General features: G+C 30.7%; 1 protein-coding gene across 1 annotated transcript; it reads right to left on the bottom strand.

Moving 5' to 3' along the window:
- Positions 1–15275: 15275 nt before the first annotated feature.
- Positions 15276–16147, bottom strand: LOC113387965 (jerky protein homolog-like). The gene has a single exon (XM_026625374.1). It carries the CDS (start codon positions 16095–16097, stop codon positions 15387–15389), a length of 711 nt encoding a protein of 236 aa, XP_026481159.1. The 5' UTR covers positions 16098–16147; the 3' UTR covers positions 15276–15386.
- Between the last annotated feature and the right edge of the window lie 2254 nt (positions 16148–18401).

Here is an 18401-nt window from a genome sequence, read left to right as displayed (position 1 = left end):
AAATATTCCAGGAACTTTTATTAGATCTTACAAATTAGACAATATTTTTTTCGCAAGTTTGTTAACTTCCCGTAGGGTAAGTTATTGTAATGGGCCGAAAATCGGAATTGAAAATTTTTACATTTCTCGACGTTTTGAAGGTTTCTGAACATTTTGGCATACTTCAGAAAAAATGGATGTGTGTGTGTGTGTGTGTGTATGTATGTATGTATGGATACAAATTTTCGCCCACGTTTTCGGGCGTACGGATCAACTGATTTGAATGGTTTAAAAAACATTCGATTCCTATTAATAAGGAGAAGAGCTGATTAGTTTTTGGCAAAGACAGGTCCAGCAGTTACGGAGATAAGGAGCAAAGAGTGCAGAAAATAGAAATCGAGTTTTTGAGAGAACGGAGCATCCGATTTGAATGATTTAAAAAACATTCAATTAGTAATGATTGGGAGAAGGGGTTATCAGTTTTTCTCAAAGGCAGGCCCGGCTATTTCGGAGATACAGAGCTAAATGTACAGAAAATGGCAGTTTTTGAGAGAACTAAGCGTGCGATTCACTTGATTCAAAGAACTTTCTGCTTGTCTTAACAAAATAATTGATTTTGGAAAAAAAAATTTTGTACCATTTTTTTTTTTTTTTTTTTTAAATTTTTTGTATATCGAAAATAATTCAGATTTTATTTTTAATTCTGACTATAGTTCTAATATACTTTAAACAAATAATTTCAACTCTGCAATTCAGTTTATATAATTCTTATAAATATTAGACAATGTTACAATATTTATAATAATCTATTTGAAAACATTCAATATTCCTCGAACATTTCGTTACGGTACGGGAAGTTCCAGCAATTTGCCTTAAGGCACGATGCCACCCACCCCACTAGTTTGCAATTTATTTGCTAACTGAAAAATTGAAATGCGAGTATTTTGTCATTATTTCTGGCTATATGATGTGCACTTATAGAGCTAGATTCATATTTTTTAGGGAAGATTTCTAACTTCATCGATATATATATATATATATATATATATATATATACATATAAATTGATGTATGTTGGTTTGTGTGTGTACTTGTTATTGATTCATAAACCATACCTCCTATCGCCGTGAAAATTTGGAAAATGTTACGTAAATCCTAGGACAAGTTTTCGGATATTTTGATTGAAGCTAAGTGGTAAGAATTGAGTTCCGAAGACTTTTTATTTTTTCTGTCAATTTTTATTTTTTTATTTTTTTTATAATGCGTATATAAAACCACATAAAACCCTAAATTTTCAACTTACTTTCACAAATCTCTATTTTATAAAAATATTATAATAATTATATCTTTTTTAATTTATTTGTAATTAGTAAACTAGTAGACTAGTAGACTGGTAGACAGATAAACTGGCAGACAGGAAAACAGATAAATAGTTAAACAGGTAGATAGACATAAGTGTAGATAGATGAACAGATAGACAGATGAATTAGTAGCTAGGTAAACAGGTAAACAGGTAAATTGGAGGACATGTAAAATGGTAGACAGGGCAACTTGTAGGTAGACAAATATGTATACAGAAAAATTGGTAGACAGAAAAATTGGTAGACAGTAAAATTGGTTGACAGGAAAATTGGTTGACTGGAAAATTGGTTGAGAGGAAACTTGGTAGACAGGAAAATTGGTAGACATGTAAAACGAGATAACAGGTAAATTGGTAGATTGGTAAATAGAAGGACAGGAAAATTGTTGAACAAGTAAATTGACGGACGGCTAAATTGGCAGATTAATAAACAGGCTGACAGGTATATCAGTGGGCAGGTAAATTGGAGGACAGGTAAACTAATGGACATGTAAATTGGAGGACAGATAAACTGATGGACAGTTAAATTAGTGGACTGGTAAATTGGTTCACTGACAAACAAGTTGAGTGATAAACAGGTCGACAGGTAAATTGGTAAACAGGTATACTGGTAGACAGATAGTCATATAGGCAGTTAGACTTCAAGACAAAAAACTAATAGACTAGATGTAGAAAATATGCATTGAAATATTTAAAATATTTACAAAAATTAGTGCTTTTGATCGGACGTATTTTCGGGTTTTCGGTGATTTTTGAGTTTAAAACATGCGGGTATCGAAATGAAACTTTTGGGACGTAACTTTTTGCTATTTGATATAGATTTAGGTTTTTGTCGGAACTCCTTATACCTTCCAGCTGCCTGGTATTCGTCAAAAATAGTAAACTATTTTTCATAAATTTTTATTTTGTCAAACCCTAAAGTCGTGTAACGCGTACACTTATAGATCTAGATGCATACAATTTTTATGGCAGAATTTTAACTTCATTCTTGATTTGCGCGATCCGAGCAAAAAACTCTTTCACTTGAAAATATCCAAAAAGTTTAGTATTTAATCAGGCTTATTTTTCGCGTTTTCGGTAATTTTTGACGTTAAAGCATAAGAGTAATAAAATGGAATTCTTGGGACTTCATTTCTGGTTATTTGATGTACATTTAGGTTTTTACTTCAATGTCCTACAGCTCTTAAATGTTTGGAAATCGTCAAAAATAGTGACCTTTTTTTAACAATTTTTATTATGTCGAATAGTCAAAGTCGTAGATGTAATTTAGACATATATAGATCTTAATGCATAAGTTTTTTATGGAAGATTTCTAACTCTATAATGAATAAACTCTATGAGTTACAGTGCAATTCGAGCGAAAAAAATTTACCCAGAAATACCTAAAAAATAGTACTTTTGATTTGGCTTATTTTCAGGGTTTTCAGGCTTTTCGTTGATTTTTGACCATAAAACATAGAAGTACTAAAACAATACCTTAAGGACGTTATTTCTGGCTAATTGATGTACATTTAAGATTTTGTCCAAAAGCTCAGCACACCCTAGATATCTAGCAATAGTCAAAAATAGTAAACTTTTTTTCATAAATTTTTAATATGTCAAAATTTTAAGGTCTTTCATAATTTTTTAATGGCAGATTTCTAACTCCATAGTGAATGAACTCTATAAGTTACAACGCAATCCGAGCAAAAAAAGTTTTTACCCAATAATGCCCAAATAGTTTAGAACATTTTTTACGTTTGCAATGAAAAATATATTTATACAATTAGTATGTGCGTATAATTGGAATTTATTAAAACTCTCCTTTGATAACTCGGTTGTTGGGTTATAATTTAACCCTTGTCGCTGTGGACTGTACTAAACACAGATTTGTTGGTATAATTTATGTATTCGTTGCCGTTCTAAATACACTATTGATTTGCCACTAAGTTCTAATTGAAGAAGATATATTTATTGATTATTTAATACATATGTTGTTTCTCGGACTTTACATTTAGAAGTCTCATCAAACTCCATCTATTAGAGGTAGCAACCGTCCCGTGTAAAAGCTCAATGCCATGAAGATTGTCGCCTTCATGGCCAAAATAATAAATTAAAAACAAATCAGAACACAATTAATCAAATGAAGTTCAGGAAAATACTCCGTTATGGTTATAGATTATTTAAAGATATTTTAAAAATGAATTGTTTTATGTGAAGATACAAAGTTGAGAAAGATTGTTCCATCAAAGTCATTTGACATGGTTCATCCAAGGTGTAAATGAAATTCACCATTTTCTTCTCCGTTCCATATATGCAAATCTTAGACATCGGTTTCAAGATTATACAAATTATACACCTTATATAACATTATAACATTACGTTGATTGCAGGCACATCTGAATGCTTAGAGACATCTGCTTTTCCATTCCCTTGTAGATATTAGCAACCTGCGAACGTGGTGCAATTTGTAAACGAGCAAACTTCAAACTCATTATGAATATGCAATTTCTATGTAGAATACCGGTATGTGTATCCCTCTTCGACGAACAAAACTCTCTCTATTTTGAGAGAGAACTCTCCGTTTTGGCTCTCTTAGTGGATCGAAAGTTGTTCCAATTGCCGACGACTCCGACAATAATTGTCAGGCAATAAATATGCAGATTTTAGAAATATATATATATATATATATATATATATATATATATATATATATATATATATATATATATATAAATATAGTATCATAGAATTTTCCCTACATTTTCCGATTCGCTCCGGTACCAATCAATCACCGTTATGTGACTTTTACTTTCATGACAACAGAAAAATATGTTAGGCGGAAAGGAACATCAACCAAAATGTGTTATATATATTCAAATATAAACATAGTATATACATAACATATGCATTATACACGTACCTAAATATGCTATATAAATATTAGCGATGTTCACATTTTTTTTAATTCTGTGCAAAAGTAAATACACTTGCAGTTGGGAATGTAATAATTAGTAAATGCAATAATTAACTTCCCAAAGAAGTTTATGTTTTTATAAAATAATCCAATTTGCTCATATTATGTTTTCTCGACGTTTCAAGCCATTCTGAATCGAATGAGACCAAATTTAGAAAAAGTATGTGTGTATGTAAAGATTTTTGACCTTCCATCGACGTTCTCTTAAAAAATCTAAAAATCTAAAAATCGTGCAATGTAACTCGATAAGGACTTGCGTTTGTCAATGACAATCAGTCAAGCCGTTTCTTTGTAAATTGCGAAAAAGTGAAGAAATTTTTGCCCACGTTTTAGCTTGTAATTTTAAATCGATTTTAAAAATTCAAAAACTCTATTTTCAAGAACGAAAGATATTGGTTAAGAGAGAAACTGATTAGTTTTTGATGAAGATTTAGTGGTACGTGTTCTCGTAATTAACTGTTGAAAAAAAAATCCATGATTTCAATGATTTTTTTTTAGCGATAGATTTCATGGTCTTCTACAACATACTAAAATATTACGGTCCTACGACAAGTCGTTTAATTTTAAAAAATCATCAAAAAAATGAGATGTACTTTTTTAAAGTTTATTAAAATTAGACATTTCAACGACATTTTCTTAACAACGGTTGAGTCGATTTCGAAAATTTAAAAACTATTCGATGAAAGTTGATAAGCACGCGCTTTGGATAGATTTTTGATATGATCGCCTGAACCGGTTCTAAAAAATTGTCAATTCATTAAAATGAGGAATAATAAACTACAGTTTTAAGACATACAAGCACTTGTCTGTGCTTTATAATTAATATATTTACATATATTATGAAAATGTTTGAGTAAAATTAATTAATATTTAATTGAAAGCAAAAACTTCATATTTTAAATAAATAAACCGTTGAAAATTCTAATTATCTAAATCTCAATTTCGGTTGTTATTACACATTTCGGGAAGTCCATGCAACTTGCTTTAATTGCAACCTTCAACTAGTTTTATATTAATTTTATATTTCACAAATTGAATACGTTTTTATAAAACTGGGTCTCATTATATATTGATTAAAAAAAGTATATAATTTTTTGTATACAAATAATTATTCTCGATACTTTTGGATAAGATGAAAATGCCGAAAAAAATAATCGTTCGGCTATAATTCAAAGTGAAAAAGCAGCGCCTATCCTGTTATATATGTATTCCTTCAATCCCATTCGCGGGCCATATTTATGACTGCGAGGTCATAAATTATTTGCATTTTATATCAGTGGGCTCTCTCGAAGCTTAGAAGAGTCGCATCGCATCGCACATGGGCCATATATCTAGATCACATGGCACACGTGTATGTAGATGGGTAGTACTTGATACACAGATTCATTCACATGAACTACACACACTCACACCAATACACATACATTAAATTTTTTGTTGATATCATAGAATAATTCATTACAGCTTATTTTTTTAGGTCGTTTATGTGGTAAAGGCTTTAGGTGGTAACGCTAGTTGATTTGGACTTCGAAATTAGCCGAGTCTTGTATCTGAAGCAAAAGTGGTTTATTTTTTTTCAATAGTTAATACTAGGGTAAGCCAGTCTGGTAAATATTTTGGGGAGTTCACGATCTGTTTCAAAATTTTGTTCGGGAACCTTGCACAATTGCTATGTTTAATTTACTAGCCGCACTCCATAGTTGTAGATCGTAGGACTATATATGTTTAATAATTGTTCTGTATATTAGCAGTTTATTTTCAAATGGAACTTGTGATTTCCGACCTGTTAACCCATTGAATTGCCTACGTGTCAGTCTGAGCTGCGGGCGCTTTTTATTTATATCATGAACATATAAATAAGAATGCTAGGTGAGTCTCCTATCCAAATGTATTACCAGATATTTAACTACATACATATACCAATGCACCACTCGATTCAACAGGAGGTCTTGTCGTAGGGTAAAAGTAACATGAAGTGATTTAGAATTGTCTATAATTTCATCAATTTTTTTTATTTTATGTACGTGTTTTTGTAGATTTTCGGAGGCAAGCAATTGGTTGTCATGTTGAGATAGAATTTCTGTATCATTTGCAAAGGTTGCAATCATAATAAAGTGAAGCAGCAAACCAAGAACACTACCTTGCGGAACTCCAAAAGAAATATTTCTAATATGAAAACGAATAACGCATTATTGAAACTGACGAAGAATCTTTGATCACACAAATATGATTTTAGGAAAAAATAGTAGTTGTATGGTAATGACTGAAATTTGACTGCTATTATTTTAGATTATAAAAAAGCTCAATTTCACATAGAACTAGAGGTGTGTGGCATCGTGCCTTAAGGCAAATTGCTAAAACTTCCCGTACCGTAACAAAATGTTCGAGAAATGTTAAATGTTTTCATATAGATTATTATAAACACTGTAACATAAAAATCGTCGAATTTTTTTTTTTTAAAACGTTATTACAAGAAAACGGCTCGGCCGATCTTTACCGAAAACTAATCAGCACGATTCCCAACCAATATCTATCGAATGGTTTTTGAATTTTCAGAATCGATTCAGAATTGCGGGCTAAACCGTGCGCGAAAAATTATTCACTTTTCTGCAATTTACAAAGAAACGGCCCGGCCGATCGCCGTACAAAACTCAGAGACGATAGTCTTCATCGAGATACATCAAATAGCTTTTAAATTTTTGAAATCGGTCCAGCCGTTTTGGAGAAAACGTCGATTTACGGCAAAAAATCTGTTCACACACACACACACACACACACACACACATACACACACACACACACACATACTTTTTCCAAATTTGGTCTCATTCGATTCAGAACGGCTCGAAACGTCGAGAAAACATAAAATTAGCGAATCGGATTTTTTGATAAACTTCTCCTTCGGGAAGTTAAAAATTGGAATATCCAGTTTACTTTCTATTTATTACGCAAATTTCTATTCACACATTGCTTACGGTATCTAATTTTGGGGTTTCTCTAATGAACTAATTAAAGTTTTTAAACTTCAAAAGAGAGCAATTAGAATAATTTTTTCACTATCCTCCAAGACATCATGCCGTAATATCTTCAATGAACATAAAATTTTAACAGTACCGAGTATATTTGTTCTAGTCACACTTAATTTCATAAAAAATAATCCAGACTCTTTTAATTTGTCTTCGATGTCAAATACCAAGCACAATACGAGACATAAAATAATTAAAGGCAGGACCTATAAACTACACAGCTCCTTTAATACTATCTGCGGTATGGGTATACGATTTATGAATAAACTGCTGTTACGTGTTCGTACCCTTGATAATAAAAAATTTCATAAAGTACTAAGTGATGAATTGAAGGATTTAACTTTTTATAGCAGTTCTTGTGTAGCAGCCGAAGAGTACACATCGATTAAATAACTAATATTATTGTGATGTTCCCAGTGACTAACGGTTCGGGCGGCCGGCCGCCCGATCCGAATTCTGATACCTGCGTTTCTGATATCGGTGCAACGATACCAGAGGCGACGAACACTTACGTAAACAAATTAAACGCAGATATGGAAATTTGTGATATAGTGAGTGAGAATTTAAGTAAAAAGATCGCTAATGAGACTAAATTAATGAAAGAAAGTTTAAATTGTAAAAGTGGATTTAAAATTAGAAAGATTGTTAAAGGCGTCAAGAAAGCTAATGGTAGTATAACTAAAGCAAGTAAAAAAGAAAAAGGGTTATCAAAACAAACCAACAGCGAAACAAACAAGAAGGCAGTGAGTGTATGTGAAGAAATAATGGAAACAAATATTGAATCGAATAAAAATGACAATAATGCAGCTAATGATATTAAAGAAAATGAAGTTACAGTCTCAGATAATGAGGTGAATAAATTAACTAAAAATAGTATTCTGAATAATGTAAATCGTTTTGAAGATTTTGACATGGGACCATACATAATTTATGTCGAATCAATAGATAAAAATATAGGACGTCTACACCCTATGGCGTTAGGAAAAATAATACATAATTCAGGTTCACACTTTAAAACAGATTTGTTAGAAGTTTCAGTTGTGGGGAAAAACAAAGTGAAATTGCAATTTAAAAATGCTAATACTGCAAATAATATACTAGATGAAAAGATTTTGGAAAAGAAAAATCTCAAAGCATATATCCCGAAATATTTGCTTACCAGACAAGGTATAATATTTGATGTGGATTCTGAATTATCAGAAGAAGAAATTTTGGACGCGATTGAATCCGACATACCTGTCCTTGAAGTCTTACGTATGAAAGCAAAAAATACTGACGTAACGAAGGTTAAATCACAATGTGTTAAAATAACGTTTAGAGGTACAGTGCTACCTAACAAAGTGGCAATCCATTCAGTTAAATGCGTGGTCAGACCATTTATTCAAAAAATTGTGCAATGCTATAGATGCTGTAGATTTAATCATATAAAGGAACAGTGTAAAGGAGATCAAAGATGCATGAGATGTTCCGGCAAACATAATGTAGTCGATTGTAATGAACAAAAAGTGGAATGTGCATTATGCAGAGGAAACCACCCTGCAAATAACAAAGAGTGTCCGGTATTTATAAAAAATAAACAAATAAAAGAAATGATGGCATGGCAAAATATAGCCTTCCATGAAGCAAAAAACGCTTTAAACCAAAATAAATACGCTAGAGTGGTGAGAACAGGGTATGCTAGTAATGACTGGAATAGGGATTTTCCAGTTTTTCACACAAAACAGAGTGGTTATACGGGCAAATCAGACAACAATTTGGACAAAAATAGATTTGAAATATTATCAGATTTAGAGGAATTAGGGGAAGCTGAATATGCTAATACTATACAGTTTAGTAAACCAAAAAGATTTACCCATAAATCTTTAACCAAAACTAGGTCGATTCCAAAATTTACATCGAGAAATAATATTGAAAATGAACGAGCAACAATTCAAAAACCTAGCACCGAACCCAAATATAATCCAAGTAAACGCTTGAAAACAAACACTGAACATGTACAGGAAGAGGATAATAGTAATATCATCGGTAATCAAGATAGTAGTAACATCACTGGTAATCAAGATAGTTCCATCGATTTACTCGAAGACTTTATAGATAACATTAAACGGATTTATATGCCGAACAATACTGAACACTATAAAATATTAGTTGAGATATTAAAAAGGATGGAGAGGTCACAACTTAGACTTGATAAAGATGATAGTGATTTATGAATCTGGTAAACCGTGAATATGAGTGTTATTACCTTATACAATATGAGTATTTTACTTGTAGTAACCTTTGATTGGCATGCAAAAAAAAAAAAAAAATAAATAAATAAATAAATAAATAAATAAATAAACAATTCTATATTCACATATCTCCTTATGATTAAAATTTTTCAAATTAATATTAGATCACTATATTCAAAGAAGTTGCAATTGGAAGCCTATATGAAAGCCAATCAAATTGATATTGTAATTTTATCTGAAACATGGATGAAAAAGGAATATAAATATGATATATCCGGATACTCTTTAATACATACCAATAGAGACGATGGATTCGGAGGTCAACTTCATCTAAATACATTTGGGATAAAGTAAAAGCCTTGAAAAATAGAGTAGTGCAAAGAAATCCTTTTCCTATAGATGAATCAGATAAGCTCCTTAACAATATTACCCCGGCCTCAGCAACAAATGAAGTAATTATTCCAAGTGCACAAGAAATGGATGTACTGGAAGGTCCTTTCGCAATGCAGGAGCTTCTTTTGGCACTAAAAACAAATTCGAACACTACACCGGGTGCGGACAATATTCACTATCCAATGTTGAATAAATTATCCAGTTTTGGCAAGAATATGTTACTACGGGTTCTTAACGAAGTTTGGACCACCGAAACAGCTATTCACGAGTGGAAAAATATAATTACAATTCCAATTCTTAAACCAGGCAAAGATCCTTCAAGAGCAGAATCATATCGTCCTATATCGTTGTCTTCATGTATAGCGAAAACATTCGAACGACTGATCAAAAGAAGATTGGAATGGTGGGCGGAAAGCAACAGGATATTTTCTAGTTGCATGCTAGGTTTCCGTAATAATCGGGGCACGATTGACGTTATCAGTGTTATCACATCCTTGGTATATGAAATCAAAATTAATTTAGCAAAAAATAATCTCCTGATTGCTGCAAACGTGGACTTAGTTAATGCTTATAACTGCGTTCAAATACCTATATTAATGAAGATTCTGTCTGATATTAAGATGCCAAGAAGATTTATTCTTCATATACACCACCTCATATCAGACCGCAGAATCAATCTCAGGTGTAACAATTTACAATTCGGACCACGTAAAATGAAAGAAGGACTACCTCAAGGATCCGTTCTTAGTCCGCTATTATTCAATCTATATACCTGCAAGTTACAATCCGCGCTAGATCTGGAAGTCAAAATTATGCAGTACGCGGATGATATTATACTTCTACATAAGGCTAATACTTTGCATGAGGCTATTGATAAAATGAATATAACAATGCAGCTCTTCCATAATTGGTGTATATCGTTAGGGTTTTTAATGTCTGAAAATAAAAGTACAATAAGCCTCTTTACAAGACATAGGAAGTCTATAAATCCAGACTATATCAGCATAAACAATAATGTGCTGAAGGTTGAACCTACAATTAGATGTCTCGGGCTACTTATTGATGACAAATTAAAGTGGAAACCACACATCGATTATCTGGTTTATAAATGTGAAGAAGCACTGAATATTCTCAGGTTTCTTAATCACATTAATTATGGTGCTGATATCAAGATTTCTCTTAGAATATACAAGCAATTAATATTATCTAAGTTGGATTACGGTAGTTTCATATATGGCGACGCATCCAAAAGTGTACTTAGCAAACTAGACACAATCCAAAACAAAGCTTTGAGGTCTTGTTTGGGGGTCATGCGTTCCACTCCTATCAATGCATTACATGTTGAAGCTAACATATATCCTTTACACTTGAGGAGGAGATTGTTGGCTTCAAACTTCATCATAGATAGAATGAAATTTAATAACGTAGCATTAAAGAATGTGAATCAGATCAATAATGAACTCAACAGCCCATACTGGAGAAATAGGAAGAGGCCTATTCTAGTAACTGCGTATAGTGAAGTGGTTGAAAAATGTAATCTCTTACAAACTTGGACAGCAACCTCAAGATTTCATTTCAAGTACAATGTTACTTCTTCTAATTTGAAAAATATAATTCAAATCGATTTCGCCAATGTGCACTATAGTGGAGATACCAATAAATGTAGGATGGAAGTCGAAGGAAGTATACAGGAAACATTTGAAGACTATGATATATTTTACACAGATGGTTCGAAGAATTCAGATGGTGTCGGTGCGTGTTTTTATCATCAGGGGACAAATTCCTTAACAAAATATAGATTAGATAAAGATGCGTCAATATATACAGCGGAAATGTACGCTATTAATAGGTGCGTAAAGTATATTGATGAACATAATGTGAAGAAATCGGTCATAATCAGCGATAGCAGGTCTGCTCTTGAGGGCATGTTGTCGTTGGGAAAGGACCCGTCATTATTAACGATAGACACATTAAATGACATACATGCGATATTATTAAAAAAATGGGAGTTACGCATTATATGGGTAAGAAGCCATATTGGGATAGCTGGCAATGAAGCGGCGGATAACGGCGCCAAAGAAGCTATAAATACAGGGACTGTTGTTGCGGATGGAATATCATATAGTGACATAAAAAGATTTAACAGAGCAAACATTCGGAATATTTGGCAATTGGATTTCCAGTCATCGATAAGAACTAAAGGAGGTTTTTATGGTATGATACAAGGAAAAATTCCAGCCAAACCATGGTATGACGGATTTACGGAGTGTCGGCCGTTTTATGCTACACTATGTAGATTAAGACTAAATCATTCATGCGCTCCGTTCCACCTAAGCAGAATTGGGATCAATATCGATCCTAGTTGCTACTGCTTGGGTGAAGCGACTAGGGCGGATGCAGAACACATCATTATGGAGTGTAAACGTTGGGAAAAGGGCAGACAAAAACTATGGAAAGAAATTATTAAACATAAAATCTCACTTCCAATTAATTTTATAACAATGTTAACAGATGTAAGACTATATGGTGCTCTATATACTTATATAAAATCTAATAATATAAAATTATAAATAAAATATACATAAATACATACATATAAAATTACAAATGAAATATACATAAGTCAGTGATATATATGTAAGACAAGACTAAGATATAGTGTAGATATGATATGATATAGTAAATGTTTAAATAAGTTTAACTCATGTATATGGCTAATATACTAGTTTATAAAGCCAATAAATCATAAATAAAAAAAAAAAAAAACTTTTTATAGCCCTCTGGAGTTTTTAAATTTCGATTTTTCGAATTACTTTCCCGAAAATCTCAACTAATCATTAACGCGACTTTTTCCCCTCGAAGAAATTTCTCTATTACAGGCAGCAGCAAGATCGATGGATCGACGATGGCAAAAATCCCTACCAATCTACGGGCCCTAACTAACTGATGTCACCTACCAGCCACGTCTATGCCTACTATGCTCGTCACAACTAGTGTTAGAACAAAATATCGAGTACTGAGTAAATATCGATACTTTGCGGTCGATAGTGAGTACTTTTGCTATCGATTTTTTAGCTCGATCTATTTTCCAATATCGATTCTTTTCGTCGATAGTACTCAAAAAGAATCGACAGCGTAATCTATGAACACCACTCATTGCAAATGCAATACAATAGTCTCTCTAGGTGGTCGTAACTGTTCAAAGAATTGTCCAAAAACGACCCCTCAGGGTCATCAGTCTCAAAAACACAAAATAAATATGACCACACTAATAAATAAAGATGTTTATTTATTATTCTTATATAAAATGAAACGGATTTTAAAATACCTTAAATGTTTTATAAAAACATATTCAACAAATAAAGTATTATTTTGCGTTTACTATATTTTGATTCTTTTTTACACAAAATACTAATATATAGAAATTGATGAATATTATTATTTGAAATAATTATATTTCGATTCTTTTTTACGCAAAATACTAATACATAGAAATTGATGAATATTATTATTTGAAATAATTATATTTCGATTCATTTTTACGCAAAATACTAATACATAGAAATTGATGAATATTATTATTTAAAATAATTATATTTCGATTCTTTTTACGCAAAATACTAATACATAGAAATTGATGAATATTTTTATTTGAAATAATTATATTTCGATTCTTTTTTACGCAAAATACTAATATATAGAAATTGATGAATATTATTATTTGAAATAATTACATTTCGATTCTTTTTTAACGCATAATACTCATGTTTTTAAATTTTTGAATGTGAACATGCAAACATATGGGTTTGAGTTTCTCGGAACCATTTAAACTTCAAATCCCATCGCTTCAAAGGGATGTTTCTCTACAAGTGTCGAAGATAATATATCTTGACCGTCATTAACATTAAACTGAATGTTTATTGCTTTCCAAAAAGTTTCATATTGCAGTTTTATGTAAACATGTAACGGTTTTTTAAAGTTGCTGAAATTATTCATATAAAAATATTCAACAGTTATAAAATATTATTTTACTTAAAAATATTAAAAATATTATTGTGCTTAAAAATACTTAAAAAATATTGCATTTTGAATATTGTATCAGACTATTATATAGTTTTAATCAAAAATACTCAACTATTATAACTTGTCTTTTTTTTAAAAATTATAGAATTTGAAAGTAGTATTGAAAAATTACTGTTAAAATTTTACAATATTGAAAATGATTCTGATTTAACACATCAGATACGAGCAATAGAATTCATTCTAATGTTGTGATATGATATTTAATGAGTTTTAGATCTTTGTTGCACTTATGTTTGATTTTTATGAAAAGTACTCAAAATTCGATATTGAGTACTATCGATACTTTCGCCACGATATTTTTTTGGCATCGATATTTTGATTAGATACTTTTCAAAGTACTCAATATCGATCTTTTGCCTCGATACTTCTACCACTAGTCACAACATAATTCGTTCGTTAAACTAAATACTTATGTTGCACTTCTAAATTACTATTATTATTATTATTATTTCTTTGTTTGTTTTTTTTCTTTTTTTTAATTTTTGTTTATATGATTGTTATTGTTAAAATACTTAATTAGTTAATTAAAAACTTATAATTTAAAAAACACTAAAAAATTAAGATTCAAAATATTGACTTTTTTTTTTCTTTTTTTCTAATTATTATCTTTATATGACTGTTATTGTTAAAATACTTAATAATTAGTTAACTAAAAACTTATAATTTAAAACACTTAAAAATTGTGAAACAAAATTTTAATTTTTTATATGACTGTTATTGTTAAAATACTTAATAATTGGTTGACAAGAACTTATATTTTAAAAACACTTAAAAAATTGTGAAAAAAATACTCCATCAAAATTCCTAAAATTTGTAAAAGAAAAAAACTTATATTGTAAAAATACTTAACAATAATAATGAAAATGATAATGATAATGATAATAATAATAATATAAGACACTTAAATTTGTTAAAATATCATAATTTAACCTAAAATTTGTTAAATAAAATAATTATATTGTTTGTATTTTAATAAGTATTGTAAAGCTTATTGAAATATTTATTAAATTTTTAAAAATACTTGCAACAAACAAACTAGTTATATCTATAAATAATTAAAATTAACTAAATATAAATAAGTTTATAGTAAATTAAATAATAAATAAATAAGTAATAAAATAGCTAATAATTAATTATATTAAACATATAAAATATTGACTTAAGCCTTATTATAATATTATTATGCTGACGGATTGTAAAATTAATAAATAAATAAATAAATAAATACATATCTTGAATTTCGCGAGTGGAAAGAGTTAATAACATTATATCACAGCCTCTCATTGTTTTTAGTCATCAGTAACTAGCACTTAGTGTTATTTTAATTGAATTATATCTTCAAAATACTAACTCTTCTTTTAAAAAATGTTTAAACTTTCATTGTTTTTCTTGCTAGCAGCAAGATCGAGAATATTTTTAAGAACAGAAATTTGAAACTGATCACTCTCTGCTTGATCTTCAAACCAGCGTAATGCAATGTCCAAACTTTCATATGCTTGCTCAGCTGAAGGAATAATTTCTTTTTTAACTTCTTTATTTTCGTTTTCTTCTTTAACAGTTACCAACTCTGCAATAACTTTATCTTCTGTGATAAGCAATTGAGTTGAGTCACCATCATCCGGCTCATGATCAGTTGTGAACTTTTCTCCTTCGTTTTGCAGATCACGAATACCATGCCTGGATTTAAATCTTTTTAGCCATCCTGCACTGGCCTGAAAATCAGGTGGTCCTCCATATTGTTGGTTGAGCTCCATAGCCTTTTTGCATAGAGTTGGTCCATTGATCTGTTCACCTTGGGATCTTTTTTCTATTAGCCATCTATAAATGGCTTCATCGGCATCTTTATTTTCTGCCAGTCTCATGGTTTTACGTTCCTTAACTCCATCGGCAGAGTCTATTTTGGATATAAATTCAATAATATCGGATTTTTGTTTTCGTATATCACTTATGGTAGATTTTCCAACTCCGTATTCTATGGCTAGTTTGATTAAAGGTTCTCCTTCATCTAAACGCCTAATGATATTGTATTTGTCTTTCATAGACAGAACTACTCTTTTGCGTTTCATCATTTTTGATACATATGCAAAAAACAGTTTTATGAAGACTCTTATCGATTAAGAAAATTATTGGAGATTATCTTGAGCATCTCCTATCAAAAGTCTTGACGATTAATGTTATTCATTTTTTTCTGTAAATAGAATAGAAAATGGCTACATATAATGTTTAGGAATGAAATGTAAATAGTATTTGATGGTAAATTATGAAATGGGAAAAAAATTATAGAAATTCTGTACGGATCAGAGACGTGGACTCTAAGAAAGGACGACAAAATCTATCTGGAGAGTTTTGAAATGTAGTACTGGAGACTAATGGAGAAAATAAAGTGAACAGATATTCTAGCAAATGAAGAAGTCGTGAGAAAAGTGGGCAAAAAAAGGACTCTACTGAGCACAATCATTAAAAGGAAAGGAAACTGGATCGGACCCATTCTGCAAAAAGAATGCCTTCTACCGAGCTCTACTGAGCAGAATCATTAAGAGGAAAGGAAACTGGATCGGACACCCATTCTGCAAAATGAATGCTTTTTATAGAGCATTATTGAGCAGACTCATTAAAAGGAAAGAAAACTGGATCGGACTCATTCTGCAAAAAGAATGTCTTTCACCCGGCGTCGTCGAAGTTAAAATAGAAGGATTAAAAAGATTTGAAAAAGAAGAATGTAAATGATTGATAACATACGCGAGAAGAAAAAAATAAGGAACTGAAAAGTTTGGACAGGAAAATTCATAGGATTGTAAAAAAGTGAATAATTATAATTAAATGGTAATGGGAAAAATAAACAAAGGAGGGAAAGGGAATCATTGTTTTGTGGTCCTCTCACACATTGGACCTGCCTTCGGGTTGACTATCATTCATTACTATTACTATTCATAAAAAATATAAAAAAAACCAAATATGTCATTTAAACTAATCAATAAAATTATCATTCTATGTAAAAATCTATATTTTATTATTTTCTCTTAGTTCAGTAAAAGAAATATTTAAGAAAACAAAATTTAATGGTTGTTTAGCTATTTTTTTTATTTGGCTTTTTATTTGTCGAATTATACTATTGAGTTGTTTTTCCAACATGCCCCTTTAGTATACAATGTCCCTTTACGGCCGACAATTGTAAATTCCACAAATTTATTAAATGTCCTTAACTAGACAGTTGTAAATAAAAGAGAGAATAAAAAAAATTATACTATGAGTATATTTAGCAATCAATTCATAAACCTTTTCTAAAAATCAGATAAAATATAAGAAATGTACACTTAAAAAATATATTAATTATAAAATAAAATAAACTAGTGGGGCGCATGGCATCGTTCCTTAAAATACTAGGGTAAGCCAGTCTGGTAAATATTTTGGGGCGTTCACGATCTGTTTCAAAATTTTGTTCGGGAACCTTGCACAATTGCTATGTTTAATTTACTAGCCGCACTCCATAGTTGTAGATCGTAGGACTATATATGTTTAATAATTGTTCTGTATATTAGCAGTTTATTTTCAAATGGAACTTGTGATTTCCGACCTGTTAACCCATTGAATTGCCTACGTGTCAGTCTGAGCTGCGGGCGCTTTTATTTATATCATGAACATATAAATAAGAATGCTAGGTGAGTCTCCTATCCAAATGTATTACCAGATATTTAACTACATACATATACCAATGCACCACTCGATTCAACAGGAGGTCTTGTCGTAGGGTAAAATTAACATGAAGTGATTTAGAATTGTGTATAATTTCATCAATTTTTTTTATTTTATGTACGTGTTTTTGTAGATTTTCGGAGGCAAGCAATTGGTTGTCATGTTGAGATAAAATTTCTGTATCATTTGCAAAGGTTGCAATCATAATAAAGTGAAGCAGCAAACCAAGAACACTACCTTGCGGAACTCCAAAAGAAATATTTCTAATATGAAAACGAATAACGCATTATTGAAACTGACGAAGAATCTTTGATCACACAAATATGATTTTAGGAAAAAATAGTAGTTGTATGGTAATGACTGAAATTTGACTGCTATTATTTTAGATTATAAAAAAGCTCAATTTCACATAGAACTAGAAGTGTGTGGCATCGTGCCTTAAGGCAAATTGCTAAAACTTCCCGTACCGTAACAAAATGTTCGAGAAATATTAAATGTTTTCATATAGATTATTATAAACACTGTAACATTGTCTAATATTTATAAGAGTTATATAAACTGAATTGCAAAGTTGAAAATCGTTGTTTCAAGTATATTAGAACTTTAGTCAGAATCAAAATTAAAATCTAAAGTATTTTTGATATATAAAAACAAAGCTTTTTGAAATAAAAATTTGAAAA

This window comes from Ctenocephalides felis, unplaced genomic scaffold, assembly GCF_003426905.1.
Source record: "Ctenocephalides felis isolate EL2017-DRISC unplaced genomic scaffold, ASM342690v1 CF-g0.4_SCAFFOLD_03572, whole genome shotgun sequence".
Taxonomy (NCBI): Eukaryota; Metazoa; Arthropoda; class Insecta; order Siphonaptera; family Pulicidae; genus Ctenocephalides; species Ctenocephalides felis.
Note: the sequence above shows the minus strand (reverse complement) of the source record. Positions and strands in the feature narration are given on the sequence as shown.

Excerpts from the sequence above, each read along its gene's own strand:
- LOC113387965 (XM_026625374.1), bottom strand. The coding sequence starts at position 16,097 with ATGATGAAACGCAAAAGAGTAGTTCTGTCTATGAAAGACAAATACAAT.